Source organism: Caloenas nicobarica, chromosome 6 (assembly GCF_036013445.1).
Source record: "Caloenas nicobarica isolate bCalNic1 chromosome 6, bCalNic1.hap1, whole genome shotgun sequence".
NCBI lineage: Eukaryota > Metazoa > Chordata > Aves > Columbiformes > Columbidae > Caloenas > Caloenas nicobarica.
Window position 1 is genome coordinate 17,364,854 of NC_088250.1, and position 16,324 is coordinate 17,381,177.

Sequence of the window (16,324 nt, forward strand, 5' to 3'; positions counted from 1 at the left end):
ATGCTTGTTAAATTTTATTTCCCTGGACACAGCTGAAATGGATCATCATGCTATGCCAAAATCCTCAGCTTTTTCTCCCAGGATTATACCAGATGATCTCTTCTGATTCCTTGATACTTTTTATTTGCCTGCTACTCCGATGTTTCCCTGTCTCTACCTTATGTGCTTAGCATAAGATGAAGTAGTATATCCATTTGTTATCAGACATTTTGAAACTTGCTTATGGTCAGCTTCTTGAGTATGGTGTTTTTCTGTGATTTCCAGCTGCCAGCGCTATGAAAAATGATTCCTCACTTAATCTGAGTGAAAAACAGCTCTTATGTCTGTCTTCCTTAGTGAGATGATAGACTTAGGCTGTGGGAAAGTTCACTTAAAACGTGCTTCTGAGGGAACAAAAACTCAAGGACACACTTGGACATAGCACTAAAATTGGTTTGTAACTTCTTTTATAAGACTAACAAGAGGTCAGACTGTTTTTTCCCAATCAGTTTTTCCAGCGGTCAAGTCCAGTTTGTTTTCAGTCCTGCCTGCAGTGTGAAAAATCCCGTGTCACTTGTCTTCTGGAATGATCTTGCAAATCTTGAGTTTTTAGCAAGTTTGTACAATGGATCCCTCTTCTGTTCAAACCAAAATAGGGTGCTCTCTTCTGTTTCACCTTTGAGGTGTTTTCAGGACTTCAACCCTTTGGGTTTTGTGTGGCCATTAAACTTCAAACATTTTGTTCTGCCATAGCTATTACACAAATAATGCACGAGTCTCATGAATATCTATAGAATGTTTCAGTGGCAAGGGTCCGTGGGCCTCTCACAGGTGTTACAAGGAGTTTTGGAAAATTATGTGATATTTTTTTCTCTTGTTGGCAGCTTGAGCATTCATGGTTCTGTTTGGCACAAGAGATAGGAAAGTTGTTTTGATTTGCCAAGACCATTTAGTTCAACACAAATCACTACAACAATACCCCATTTGAAACTCATGGTCTGAAGATGGTGATCAGATTAAGATGATAACCAATCAGATTAAGATTATAATCTGCCAGCAGTGGGAGGGGGGCAGAAATGAACAGACAGAAAATCACAGACCTTTACATATCCGTTCAAATTTCCTGTAAATACCCTAAGCTTCTTCCAGTCCAAAATATTTTAATTCACTTCCAGATCCTGATTTCATTGCAGGTGTGTCTGTTCTGGTTTGCAGTTAGCAAATCCTGTTTATATTAAGATGTATCTAAATGTTACATATTTTTAAACAAATCAAGCAAGCAGATGCTTAGAGGAGAGTTATGCGTGTGGTTTCTGGGGTGGAATTGTGTTTCCAGAGTGACCTGCAAACCTAACCACTTTCTCAGCTGTTCTGTGGAAGGAAACCCAGCAGCTGCTGTTTCTTTCTGTAGGCTGCTTGTGGCATGCTCTGGGCTTCTGGCAAGAGAATTAATATGCCAAACCAATGCTGTGATTTAAATGTGTCTATTCATTTCCCTGCACTGAACAAAAGACTTAAGTGGAGTTTAAACAATTACTAGAGAGATCTTCTCTGTGCTCATTTAGAACAAAATGAAGACTATACAAACAATTTATGATTAAATTGAAAAGCAAGTAAATTATTTTACTCTCAGGCAGGAATAAAACATTCCCTAAGAATTCACATAAAGTACTTGGTTTCCTTCTCTGGTTGCTGTGGTCACTATACTTTTAAATATTTTTTGATTAAAAATCCCATGTCTGTTTTGATTCAGTATCTGATTTATATACAAATATTCATCCTGTTTAAATACTTTGAGTCAGTGGAAGATTTATATTGAGCAAATATATTCAGTAACTGGTAAGCGAGAAAATATTTTACTTGTAGCATATGAAAATGTAGTCTGTATAGCTGCATGTTTTGAAAACTCAAAACACTGGATGTGTCTGCATAGACTCAATAGTAAATTTTTTTCTAGCTGTTTTAAATTGAGAATCTTCTTTCCTTTGGTTAGCCAGTGTCAGGTGATGTTCATAGAAGAAGACCTTCACACTTCAGATAGTGACAAAAAAGAACAGGCACCTTAATGCTACCAAACTAGGGGTGTGTCAAATATCTCTCAAGAATGATAAACTCAATGGCGTTGTCTATTTTTAACCTCCTGTTCTTTCCTTTTTGGCAGAGTAATCAGTGTTATTTGAGCTGTTTCACTGAATGAATCCAAGCAACTCTCTTGCTTTCTGAAATGAACAGTGGACCCGGCAAGAGCGTTTCAAGTCTGCTTTAGTGTATGAAGCTGCGTTTTGAAACACCATGTCAAATGAAGCCAGTTCGGAGCAGAAGCTTTCGACAACAACAGTCAGTTCAGTTGCTGTTCAGGCTGGGGAAGCCAGCATTGTGATAGCTGTGCTTAAGGTAAGGCAGAAACTGCTGCAGGGTTGTTCTTGGCTTTCTGCTACTCAGCGGTTAGTGCTTCTTTTAAATGTTCTGTGCAAATGAGAAGTTAAATAGCATAAAATGATAAGGCAAGGTCATTTAATCAGTTAATATCTAATAGAGCTTCCTTGGAAGTTAACACTTGTTCATGTTCACAGCTTCTGTTTGTGTGTATGTTTGTGTACATGTGTGTTTGTTTGTGGTTGGTTGGTTTGTTTTTAAAATATAATAAGTAATTTGGCCAAAATATTTAGGCTCTTGGAGGCAAGGAATTCTTAATCTGTTTAAAAAGTTTAAGCGATAAATGCTGAGTGCTATAAAAATGTGTTGATAAACATGATGTTACCTTTAATCGTAGTTGAGACTCTTCAAAAGTTATTTTTAAGTTATACTCAGCAAAAATTTTGCATAATAAGTAGTCTACCTTCTCCAAAAATGCAGATTGTGTGCCTTTTCTTCTAGCATTTGCTAGGGAAAAAAAAAAGGCGCCTAAACCTGATAATGAGTGGTTATTTTTGAAAGCTGTGAATTCATATTCCCATGTGTTCTAATAGAAGCCTTTGTGTGTATATAACTGTGCTTATAAGCACCTAAAGGCCTGTTCTGTGAGCTGGAATCCACACCTACAGCTTGCACAAAATTTGGCATAGGAAGTAAAGCTGGATGCCGAGGTACTGAATCCCAGCTGGAATTTATTGGCAGTTCGATTCTTCATTCTCCAGGCAACTTGGAGAACAGTCTCAGCCACTAGAGTTTGTCTGTAATGTAGAATAAGGTGATAATGAATTGGGCTGTCCCTGATTTATGGTGATTATTCAGGACGGGGTTACCTCAGTTGTGCCGGTGGGAAGGTTCCCTCTCATCAGCTCTCAGCCCTTCGAGGAGACTGCCTGCTGCAGCAAGGGGGGAATTTTGTTGCAAGGAGGCTTAAGTTTAGGGTGCAGACATTTATTTTTTCCCTTGTGTGCCGTGGGAACCGTGCTTGTCTCCAGTGGCATCCCTGCTTTGTTCTTTATCACCATCCTCTCCGAGTTGTGCTGCTCAGACTGCAGCAGTTCTGCAGCACAGAAAGAACAAGCTCTGCTGGGGTGGCTGCCAGGTTTCCTTTCTTTGTGCCTCCTCCAGGACACAATGGGAGATTGCTGTTCGGGTTCCTATTCCACAAAGAATTAAGTGGCCCTGCTGCTAGCTGTGCAATCTCTATATTCGGTTTGCAAGTATGCTGGATCTGCATGGAGGAAATAAGATTTGCAGTTATGGTTTTTGCATCTGTTGTGATGGATTTGTACCTTCTGCCCACCCACCCAGTTTCCTTAACTCTCTCTGCAATCTGCAGCTGAAAGGGGAGATGAGCTGGGCAGACCTTTTTGGCTCATTGTGATAATCTTACTCTTCACAGGCAAAACCAAAATCGCAGTAGCTATTGGATAAGACTAGAGTCTGGGATTTTGATACCCATTTCAAATGAAGGATGTTTGTATTTTATCTTCTGTGTCTTCATTCTGCAATTGAATACATGTTTATGGGTCCCTGTGCTTCTGTGACCATGGAAAGCATGTGTGACCTGAGAGTCTGCGTGAGTAAATAAATGAAGGAAAGCTTGTGTTTTCTGAAGGCTGTTCCTGTTTACTTATTACAGTGTGGAAAATGGGTGAAGCTTCAGCTGGCTGAATCAACGCCAAATTTATTAGAAATTGGCAGCAATCAAGATGAGACTAAAAAACTACTGCAAGATCATGAATTCCTCCTAGCTAAACTTAAGGTAAGATGTGATAAAACCACACAAAAATACACCTAGTAATTATAGTTTAGGTACCACAGACATGGCTGTCTGGGCTTCCTGTTGCAATGTGGTTGTTAGGTCAAACTCCGCATAGAAAAAAATATGTTCAACCTTTGTCAGTGTAACAGATCAGAGTTAGGCCTCTGCACTGGAAAAATATGCTCAGTGTTAATTACTATTTTCTGGTAACAGCAGTAAAGATGAACTGACACAGTTTTTCCCACTTTATACATTACCGTCAAGTGAAAAATTCCTATAGTCCTTGGTAACTGCTCAATATAAAGGAATGTCAACTTTTTTTTTTTTTTTTAATTCTGCAATGTTATGAAAAGTCTGGTTAGGTCATAACAGTTGTAAACACAAGCAAGTTCTTTGTAAGTGTGAAGTAGATATTCCAGGCACATTTTAATTGAATATTAATTGATGTGAATTACGGTCAGGATGATATCATAACATTAAATATTGCTTGTCTTGAGACAGGAAGATTTTAGGTAAGTGATCTAAAATAAAATTTTAGCATTCTCGAGAGTAGATTCTAACAACATTTGGACAGAGTGACATGCTTACATGGAAAAGCGGAACTATTTCAAATGCAGATGTTTGACACTGAGAAGAGTCTAAAGACACCTAAGAAGAAACTTTGTTTTCATGTGTTGATAGGACAGATTGACTTTGAGTCTGTAGACAAATAAATTTCCCAAAACAAAAAAATGTCCCACAACCAGAGAGAGTAGTTCTGCTATTTTTACTTATGCAAGTGCCTCATCTTTACTGCCATCACTGTTGTACTCAGGCATTCTTGGAACAAGATGCTGTATCCTGTTTGAACAATTCAGAATCAGCTGAATTATTACACACTGACAACAGGGAGAAGCTGAGTTTTGTGCCCTAATACTCAAAAATAAATTTAAAGAGTGTAAAAAGAAAACATAATAATTTCATACTTTAAAAGAAAAACAAAGATTCAAGTAACATTTTGCCATCAAGCCAATTACAGAAAACTTGTAAGGACATGAACAAGGGCAGCAAAACAATAAAGTCCTCTCCATAGACTCCAGCTTGAAGTCATTGTATTAAAGAATATGTTTCTTTTCATTAAAGGATATGTTTATTTTCATTTAAAAATTACTTAAATACTGAAAAATAAAATAATCCAAAAGGATTTCATGTGTTCTGATGTTCATTCACCTGTTTGACTTTCTATTCCTATTAGTCTAGATGCATGGAATCTTAAGTTTGGTTTTCATTTAGCAGCATTTATCTTGTTTTCTGCTCACAATAAATAACAAAATAATAAAATAATCACAAAGATTTGAATTCATATTGATGAAAATGCTAAAATTTTTCACTCCTATTTGTGAGGCCTTGTGACTGATTGCTTGAACTCAGATGACTGATACTTATTTGGATCCCAAAAGATTAATAGATTATATCAGATCAGAAAATGTATTACAGATAAACAAAGAATGCTTGTCATCCAGATATGTGAGGAACAAATACTCATTATTTCATCTTTTATACTTGCAGTCCTTGCACAATTCAGCGTTGATTAATGAACATTGTATAAAAGGATTAAGTTCAAAATGACTATTTTTTTCTTCAGTATTTTAAGAGCTGCAATAATACAGGACTGCAATGTTATTATAATTTGTACTGAGAATGCATTTTTCAGACATGACCCTTTTTGTTGTATAGTAAGCTGTTAACACTTGCCAGTAATTATTCAGGCTTAAGTTACTCTATCCACTCCTCAAAAGTTTTTACAAGAATGACTCTGTCTTTGAAGTATTGATTAGAGTTATTTTTTCCACTTAGCATTTGTTAATCAATTATGTGTCCATTATGTGAAGATGGATAAACAGGTAGTAATGTTTCAGTCTTTAACATTCATGGACATAAAGATATAGTTACTTACAAGAGGGTAAAAAGAATTTAGAAATGTGGGCAGGAGAGGAGTTGAAAAGATGACACAAAATTGCAGTTGTTACATGTCCCTTGTTTTGATGGTGTCCAGTATACATAATTCTATTTGATCTTTTACCCTTAGTGAGCAACATAATTTTGTAAATGATAACAATAATTAATTATATCAATACATGAACATTCTTCCAGCTGCGATCTTATCCAGTGCAGTTTTTTAATTCTTCCATATCAGCTACAAGTTATTATTTTCATTGACTATCTTGTTCCAACTGACTCTACCAATGATAGTCTATGGCAGTTTATAACATATTTATTTTTGCTTTTAATTAGATCTTGGCATTTGGAATGCATTATAAATAGTCTAAAAACGGTAAAGATGAAGCTAAGGTCTTGTGCTCAAGTAAAACTTGTTCCTGTTACGTGGCAACATTGTGATATTTTATCTTAGGTTTACATATCTTTTTAAAACAGTTATATGCAACTGTAGTAATGCTAATACGGGATATAGCAAATCCGAAATATCTTGTTAGAGCAGCACATTTATGAAAATGAAGGCATCCATAAAATAAATTATTAATACCTTTCCAAAATATTTTAATTTAAGATAGCGTATTTATTACACTTTATATTGATGATCTGAATTGCTTCAATGATTAAACTTGTATGAATTGGAAAAGTTGCTAAATGCCATATATTATCTTAATTTGGTTTTTGTCAGTCTGTAACTTTTCAAAGAAGATTGGAAAGTTACATCATAGCAAGAGGAATAAAATCTGATTTTTTCCTACTGTGCTTCATTAAAAAGAATGGAGGATGGAATCCTTATGTTTTTTAATTTTAGAGACAGAAATTGTTTACAAGTAGAAAACAGTATAACTAGGAATTTTTCCACTTGGATCCCCAGGAAATGGATACAATTTTATATATCGTGGAAGTTTTCAGTCACCTGAATTTAAAGTACAGCAGTGAGGCACCTTTGAATTGTTTTTCTATTTCCTGACAGATACCAATGCTGGATACACACATATGCTTAACTGTTCTGACTAGTTCAATCCAATTCAAAGTTAAGCATCTGTGCAGGACAGGCAAATTTCCTGAACCTGCAATGATTTGAATGTGAAACTAGTCCTGCTTCAGGGAAGAGTTAGATGATTAATAACAAATACATCACTGGAATCAGTGTGGAAGAACCTATGGACTTTTAGAAGATAATTTGTGAACTACTTGACGATGCTGATATTATCTCGTATTATTTCACAAACTCTTTCTGGGTTTTGATCATCCTTGTGCTTTTTAGATTCATTATTCTCATCCCAGTGTATGTATTGTAAGTTAGAATCAAAATATTCAGGCCAAATTCTTTCATCAACTTCACACATTGAGGATTCACAGGTATAAATAAGGACAATATTTGTCACAGTGACCAGTGGTCTGTCTATAATACTTTCGATGCTAGAGGAAAAGGAATGTAATCCAGCTCACTATTCCAGGGAATGGCTTTTGACATAGCAATGTTAACAGGAATTAAAAAACCCTAAACAACCAGTTTGACACTCAGTAAGGCAGATGGTACTTTAAAGGGTAATAGGAACAGACCTGTTGAATGAGAAAATAGTAATATTTAGAACGTTTCTTTACTGTGTTTGATGTTCAGAATTATTGTGATAAAAACAGATGTGTGTACTTTAGGGCATTAGGAAAAAACATATCCAAAATATTTTCCTTTGATAGACTGTACTTTACCATATTCATTACTGATTTAAATTCGTTCTATTGAACTTGGGAATTGGGAACACCCTACTATTTTAATAAAAAGCAGAATGCAACTTTTGAAAAGGTCTCAATTTCAAATGTTTATGGATTAGGAAAAAACTATTTTATTCTTAATAGAATTAAAATAATAAGTTCTGAACAGAAAATTGTAAAACTGAGACTAAATAAGAACATGATGTTTATGACATTAAGTTAAAATTCCTTTTCAATGCTCTTGAAATTTCATTTATATGTATAATATTGACGTCCTTTATAGTAGAAATTATTCTATTTGTTTTCGTTGAATTGTCATACCGACTACTAGTAGCCCAGAAGATTAAGGAACTTGTTTAGCAACAATGATTTAAGAGGTAAACTATAGTTCAGTTTCTTATTTTTGTTCAGTGATGTCTAATTGATCAGCAAAATTTGTATATGCTTGTCATTTGTTCTATGCAAACTTAGATTTGTTTTCCTTTGGACATAAATGTGGTGTTTGTAAGTGTTAGAGAATTACATATTCTTTTATAATTGGTTCATCCATTTGACAGGTCTAGATGCTGCCAGCATTCATTGTTGCAGGTTCTGTGAACTGAAGTAAAATATTTCTTTTGAACAAGCTTAGACATAAATGTTTTCAGGTTGGAAACATAACCCTTTGTGATTTGACCCTTCGGTAGTCTCAACTAATATGCCTTGAATCTAAAAAAGTACATTCTGTTTCTGTTTTGCTAAATTAGACCCTATCAGCAGCAACAGTTTTGTTGAAAACATCAGCCTCCATGATGTCATGAAAGTCTCCTTCCCAACATTTGCCTAATCCTTGTTTAGATGACCTTCAGCAGGTTTATGCATTCAGGAAATGTAAATATATGTATGTTTTGATACCTCATTCTTTACATTTTTTTTTTTTTTTAAAAAAAAAGTTGAGAAGAATCAAAACCAGAAAATCTTGAGACACGAATGTTCCAGGAGGTACCATGATATTGATTGAGTTGTGCATACACATTTCTGTGCCTTTTTTCTGTTCTCCACAATCCAGTTGTTTTCAACAGAAGCCCTAGCTGGAGACAACATACCGGTTTAGTGTTTGAGTCTCACAATACTAATGCTTTCTGGATCATTTAAAAAAAAAAAAAGGCAAAACAAAAACCAGACTGTGTGCATGTGCTGCCATACTTTTGGCTATGACAGTGTTAAAATCCCCACTAGGACAAACCACGGCATTCTTAGTTTGCTTCCAAAGTTCTGGTTTTTATCGTGATAGAGACGCTGGCAGAACCACTACAAAACAGAAATAGATCTAGCCTATAAACTTAAGCTTAAAACCAACACTGTTATTAATTTAGCTCATGAACCTGAAGATTGCTCTTAATTACATTATTTACTTCAATTCACAGAGCATAAATTGCAAAGTAGTAATTTATATGCTAATATCCAAGAAAAACAAATTTGAAAATTACGTTCTTTAAAAAGTGATAATATGCTCATTTTTTACATTTCATATCTTCTAAATAAGTCTTTCCGTTATTTCAAGTAGAAATATTTTCATAATGCTTATTTCTTCAGTAAGTTTGTTATGAAAGAAAGTATTTGTTAATATCTTCTGAATTATTCACAATTAATAATTGAAGTGTCAACAGTACAATTAGCATGAAAGTTCATCTGCATTTTCATCGCAAAGCAAAACTGAGTGTTGGAAGTGATTTGTAAAAAAAGAAGGGGAAAAGTCAGATTTAATAAAAATTTTTTCAATCTTATTTCAGTTCATTCACCAGTTTCAATATTTTCATGAACAAAATTCCCACTAAAATAATATTTGTCGCATATTTGTTTTATGACTACTTTCTGAACTTCAAGTTAATAACTGTTTGTGTTGTTTAATTTCAGAACTACATATAAACAAAGATTAACTTTAGCAGCATCTCAGTGAGGAGGAAAGTTTACATCTGTGAAAATTCCAAGTTAAAATATTCACTATAATAATCTGAAGCTGGACCTTTGTACTGTGTAAAGGTGAGCTAAAGAGTGAAATTTAGTGCAAAATAATAATGAAAGGTAGGGATGGAAGAATGAGAGAAGCCACTGAGTAGGATCAGGGTTTAAAGATAAACTAGGTATAATTCCATAATTATGGGAGAAATGTGTGACCCTGCCATCTGCGCATGCGAGTCTGCTCAAACAATTTGACAAGATCTATCTGTTTTTCAGGAAATAGAATTATAGAGTCATTTTGGTTGGAAAAGACCCTCAGGATCATCAAGTCCAACCATAACCTAACTTTAGCACTAAATCATGTCCCTAAGAACCTCGTCTGTATACCTTTTAAACTCCTTCAGGGATGGTGACTCCACCACTTCCCTGGGCAGCCTGTTCTAATGCCTGACAACCCTTTCTGTGAATAAATTTTTCCTAATATCCAATCTAAACCTCCCCTGGTGCAACTTGAGGCCATTTCCTCTTGTCCTATCACTTGCTACGTGGAAGAAGAGACCAACACCCTCCATGCTAACAACGGCATAACAGTGGCAGACAGAAATAGATGGAAAAGGCAGAGAGCTTTCCAAAGTGGTCTCTTTCCAGAGCAATCCATGATCCAGTTCTGATGAGAATATTGCTCATTGGGAGCAATCGGATCATGAACCTCATCATGAAATGGTGAACCTGCACCGAACATGGTCATGAAAGGAAGATGGTCAGGAGGAAGTGAATGAACTTCAGTTGTATAATAACAGAAATATAAAGTTTAACAATCAATATATAAGGTGGTACAGTTAAAAGTGAATAGCAAGTATTTGTGTTGCAGCCTTAAGTTTACTTCTTGATTGTGGCACAGCTATTAACCCCCATGGCTGTGGAAACAGTCTAGGAATGGATACTTGCAACTATTCTGAAGACAATTAGGAAGCATAAGTGGAAATTTAGGTTTCTGGTCAACCATGCTGAAAAAAGCCAACATCAAGCTGAAGGTAGGTGCATAGTAGGGATATCAAAGGGAATAGTATAATCTAAATTCTTAGAGGGGACTAAGAAAATTTTTTGTTTGGATTAGCAGGACGACTGAGATTCTCATAAATATATTGCATGGGTAAACACCACAGGAGAGCAACTGCTGAAGTTGAAGGCCGCTGCTGGCATAGGGATATATATATAACACATGGAGATCATTAAAAGAAATAGGCTGGAAAAAGTTTCTAACTGTCAGAGCAATGTCTCAAAATAGATTTTTCAATGGCAATAAAAGGAGTAAAAATCCTAGGTGATTTTGATTAGCAGTAAGAAATATTTGTGGAAAGGACTGTCTGAAATTATTCTTTCTAAGACCCCAGGGCCTGAATTTGATGACCCAGGTGTTATATAACCTTAAGAGAGGATGAAAATTCATGCATCTTTGTTTTCTTGATGTTTTTCACTTCTGAAATCTTGATTGTACTACAACTAATAATTTACATCTCTGTTATTCATGTTGACAAATTTTAGTTATGAATTAGGTTGATTCAGGAGCTGCTGCCAGTTTAAGGAGAAATATTGGATAGTATTTCAGGGGGAAAAGCATATTTTATGATGACTGGATTCAGAACGCAAAAGATACAAACTTTACTGACGTGCAGTTTTCATTTTTTTGAGATACAAGTCAGTAAAGAAGTTCAGGAAGTGTGAAATTCTATTTTACTCATGAAATTATGACTGTACCTGAAATATTTGCATTTTTCATTTTAAAGATAATTTGAATTTTTTAAAATGTAAACAGGAATACCTTCTTTTTGTAATGAGACTGGTAGAATTAAGTTTTGCAGATGTCTGCCACTCATGAAAATGAAGAATGAAAGTGCAGAATTTTACCTATTTTTAATGTATATATTTTCATCTAATCCTCTTTGTTTCAGTTGTGTGATATGCTAATTATAATTCTGTGGTATGCTATATTTACATTCCTAACTTTAGCTAAGCCTAGAGTATAAAACTGTAGTAACTGTACCAAAGTAACTTTTGTACCAAAAAAAATACAGTGGCTCCAGTGTTCCTTAGTACTGTAGTACGTAAACTAGTATGTAAATAGTATACCAAAATATATATTTTCTTAATCATGGCTACAGTTCTTACTGCAGTAAAAGCTACCAAGACTGCAAACACAAGTGCTCAGAATTGAAGAAGGGACAATTTTAATTTTGTGCTCCCTCAGTTCACAGGGTCTTTCAACCTCTGAAACCCCTTGCTGCAGATTGTGTCTGCTAGAGCTCCTCAGCAAAACTTTTACTTTGTAGTAATGTATTCTTCCTCCCTGTTAGCTATGGAAATGATCCATTTTTATGTTTTAGTTGAAACTTTCCAGAAAATCCAGTGTGGCACAGATCCTGTTACATGAAGCTTCATTCTGCTTTGGGAAATTCACAAGCAATGGAATCTTACAAAGAAAGAGAATGATAATTTTAAGCATTGCAATTTGCATTAGGATTCCATGAACTAATGCTAAAATACCGTGACTTTTGAATTTTTCCTTCAAGTAAACACGTCAGAACCACCAGGAGGGTTCTACAGAGCTGTCTTCTAATGTAACTTTATTGCATTTTTAAGTCTACCTTTCTCTAAACCCTGTCCTCATAAATCTTGTCTTTTCCTTTAGTTTAGCTGAGACGTTAGCAGCTCCATATGGTGTTTTGGCTTGCAACATACTGTATGCTATCGCCTCTAGAAGTTTAAGCTCTACCTGTATCTAGTCCTTCGTTTCCTCCAGAGTTTGCCAGTCTCTGACTGCTTCAGGCTCTCTGGTTGCTACGTGTCTTCTCTGCTTTGTGCTCCAGAAGTTTTCTGAGTACACCATAAGAGTCGACTTACATGTGTACTCTAGAAGGCAAATTTTGTTTTCCTCTGGAAAGGGAGGGATGCTCAGTGTATAGCAATCGGGAAAGGCAAAAGACAATTTTCCCCTCTCTTTCAATGCTCTTTTAACTGAACATAAGTTTTGGTTAAAAGACTGTGGGATAAAACTTCATGGGATAAGTTCTGGAGTAACTTGAGTGAGCGGTTGGACAGGTGACTTGCAGAATCCCTTCCAACCTAAATTATTCTATGATTCTGTATTGATAAAAGGTTCATATTTCAAAGATGAAAAGTATAAAACCAATAATATCTGTCTGCTTCATTTAAAATTAAACTATTCCCATATGCAATATATAGGAAGTAAAATAGCTGAGGATAAATATTTGAAAAGTTCACAGTAACTAATGTCTTCGACAGTTGTGGAAAGCACAATTTGAAACTCATGGCAATAAAACCTTAATATCACTCTGAAGACCAGCTTAGGTATTTGAACTTTGAACTCTTCCTCAACGTAGTTAAGTTTCCTGTAATTTTTTTTTTTTTTTAACTAGTCTGTCTTCTTAAGGTAAAACTGTTCTGTTGCTGGGGTAACAGACAAAATGGCAACTGTTTTGAATACTATATTAGGTTTTTTTAGTATTACAGGAGCTTTTTTTTTTTCCCAAAAAATATTCATCTGTTTTAAATGTGTGAAACATTTTACATTTTCAATAGACATTAAAGAAAAAATTAATATTAAGTATGTATTTTTTCCATGAATCAGTTATAAAAACTAAAAGGTTATTACAAATGCACAATTTTCTAATTATTTTTTGTAGCTTAATGCACACTGGTTTTGCATTTCACTAAATATGGCAGTCTAGTATGCTCTAACTTTGAAATTTTCTTTGGTTGCGTTTGAATTCATCACACAGTAATTGAATGAAAAAATTGCATGAAGCTTGTCTGATAGTTTTTGAAAGCTATTGCAGTTTTCTCTGTGCCTTAGGGATTATGTGCCAACAGCTAATCAATTACTGGAAAATATAGTTTACTGGTCAGGTACAAATGTTAATTAACAACCTGTGCAGAAAAAAAGGCTTCTAAAAGAAAGCAATCTACTTCTGGGCCCTACACCGATATTACAGTGTCCATCCTGAGTAGTCAGGAAAAATTTAACATTTGAAATGTCTTTTTAATATGCTGAAGCTGATGTAATGTTGGGATAAATGCATGTCTAGTTTTATTTCAAAATATAAAATAGTCAGCTCTTTAAAAAGTCGGACTTTGCCAAGAATTTCTAAATGGAACTACTTCAGATGCCACAGTCTATTCAGGGCAGCTGTGAAAGTGGTGTGATAATTTGAAGAAAATTAATCTACTAGTGACAAAGAATCTGTGTATGAAATTCTGAAAATATTTAACCTTTTTTTTAACATGTCAGTCATGACCATTATTTCTTGTCATACATTAATAAAAAGATGTTGAATTAGTAAAAAGACTATCAGTATCAGATACTCATTTAATTCCTTTTACATTATGTTGGTTACAGAGCTGGTCCAGAATGTTAAGAAAATCTCATGCTGGATAATTGGTGAATGCTGCTACTTTTATAGAGTTGTTCATGCAACCATTTTATGCCTCAGTAAGAAACAAACATAATAATGGCTTCTTGTAGTGCTTTACTTCATCAGCTTTTTATCCAGTAGTATTCAAATGGCTGCTTTAGAAGTAGCATTTATTTTTTAGTGATATTGATAGTGTTTGACAACTCCTCTCTCAACCCATTCTCTGCCCTTTCATGCCCATGCTGTTCATGGGCAAAAGAAGATGAAATATTTGTTATTGCACATAAAATTCTCTGGAAGAAAATACAGTGTTTTGTGCCACATAAGAAATGACGTTTCTCTTAACTTATGGATAGAGGCTGTCAGTTCATTTCTTCTCTGTTGTATTAATTTTATTATAAAGACACTGTCAGTATCTTATCTTAAAGATGTGGTATTTTAGTGGTAGATGTACAGATACTCAAAAAGATAAGTGTTTTACAAAGTTTACCTTTACTTGTTTCATGAACAAGCTTCTCTGTATGTTTCTGGGGTGTGTGTTTGTTTTTTTTCCTGATGATGATTCAAACATCCATCATAGGTGTGAAAGTGATTAATTGCTATTACTTGAGTGTGAAAAAACACTGAGGACCAAATTCAGTGTAGAGTCACAGCTATTGCTGCTGAAGTAAATTCAGATCCTAGGTCTTCAGTAGTGTGATGGGAGAGGTCTGTAGGACGTCACCTTCCCAGGACGTGTGAGAATCTTCTGAATTTCCTCAGCAGGGTCTACCAGCATGGGTCTTCTAAAGCCCAGACACAGTTAAAAGTTATTTTCAGTCTTCTTTCCTTTAAAATAGTGTTTCAAATGGCAGCATAAATTCCATCCACCTACTGATGGTTTTTTTGGGTTTTTTGGGGGCTGGTGCTTTTTCTTTTTTCTTTTTTTTTCTTTCTCTTTTTTAAGTACTGCTTGTAGTGTAACTCAAAATTGAACTTTGCCCTTCCTTGAACCAATGTTAGGAAATTTTCAGTAAAACTTTCTATAAAATTAATAAACTTTAAAAAATTAAGCAGATTACAAGCTGGTTCAGTGCTTCAAGATGTAGCCTGCTCTAGCCTCTTTGGAAGTCAGAAGGGAGACCAAAAGAGCTAAAGCAGCATTGATTTCATTGTACCCTAAATTTCAATGTTTATGGTTTGGACTTGTCAAATATTAATTAGCTAGCATAAACAATGTTGAATTGAATGTACTTGAAGATACAGCACCCCATAGTGGTTGTTTATTTTGAAAGATTCACTGACTATCCTCCTACTAAATGCCTCTAAGCATTTGTTAGAAATATCATTATTCGTGCAGGATCTGCTACAAGTAGTTTATGTCTATAAAAGAGATGCCCAGGAGCAACCTTGCATGAGCTGCCCAAATGACTCTGCCCTTGTTGTTTTAGCACCATTTCTGAGTTGCCAATGCAAGAAGGCAGTGATTTATTCTGCCCTTTCACCCAGTACCTGGTACTTTTTTGAAACTATGAAAAGTCAGATCTAGTGTAAAGTTTTGCTGTATCAAGAAAAGCAGATATGATCAATGTGATTTCGTTGGCCAGGAAGGGTAAAATGCCACTCACTGCACACCTTTTTTATTTTACAGGAAAATTTTATTGGTTTTGGAGAAACTGCTAGGTATTTTTAAAAAGCCATTTAAGTTAAACTCTGCATAAAAGTATGAGTGAATTGAACATTAGCAGTTTTACTGAAAGACAGGTTTTTCATATAGCAGAAAGGAAACCAAAGCCTATAACGATTGCATAAAATTATAGAGTAACAGAAATATACCTTAAAAATGCATTGTTTATTTTTTCCCCACGGGTTTATTTGCTTTGACAGGGTTTAAATATTTCTTAAATGTGCTGTACAAAGGTTAAAGTAAGGGAGTTCCTTGGCCTTTTAGCCAAGAAATCAGGGTTTTTTCTCTTCTATGAATAATATATACTGCCTGAAAAACATCTCATCAGCGGTGGAATGAGCATGAATTTGGTAAGAACTGCAGTATAACTCTATTTCCTGCACTATATATATTTTTAATATTTTCTTAGCTAAATTGAATTTTAGAAATTGAAGTTTA

General features: G+C 34.9%; 1 protein-coding gene across 18 annotated transcripts in view; it reads left to right on the plus strand.

Annotated features, from left to right (window-relative positions):
* The first annotated feature begins 2,256 nt into the window (after positions 1–2,256).
* Positions 2,257–16,324, plus strand: part of CCDC141 (coiled-coil domain containing 141) — an 83,178-nt gene continuing 69,110 nt past the window's right edge. For all 18 annotated transcript variants that reach the window (XR_010606365.1, XR_010606367.1, XR_010606366.1 and 15 more), the window contains exons 1-2: positions 2,257–2,373; positions 4,034–4,156. Coding sequence is in view for 15 of the 18 variants with exons in the window: in XM_065637222.1 (XP_065493294.1) it covers positions 2,272–2,373; positions 4,034–4,156 (225 nt within the window). In the remaining 3 variants the exon portion in view is untranslated. The remainder of the gene's footprint in view (positions 2,374–4,033; positions 4,157–16,324) is intronic.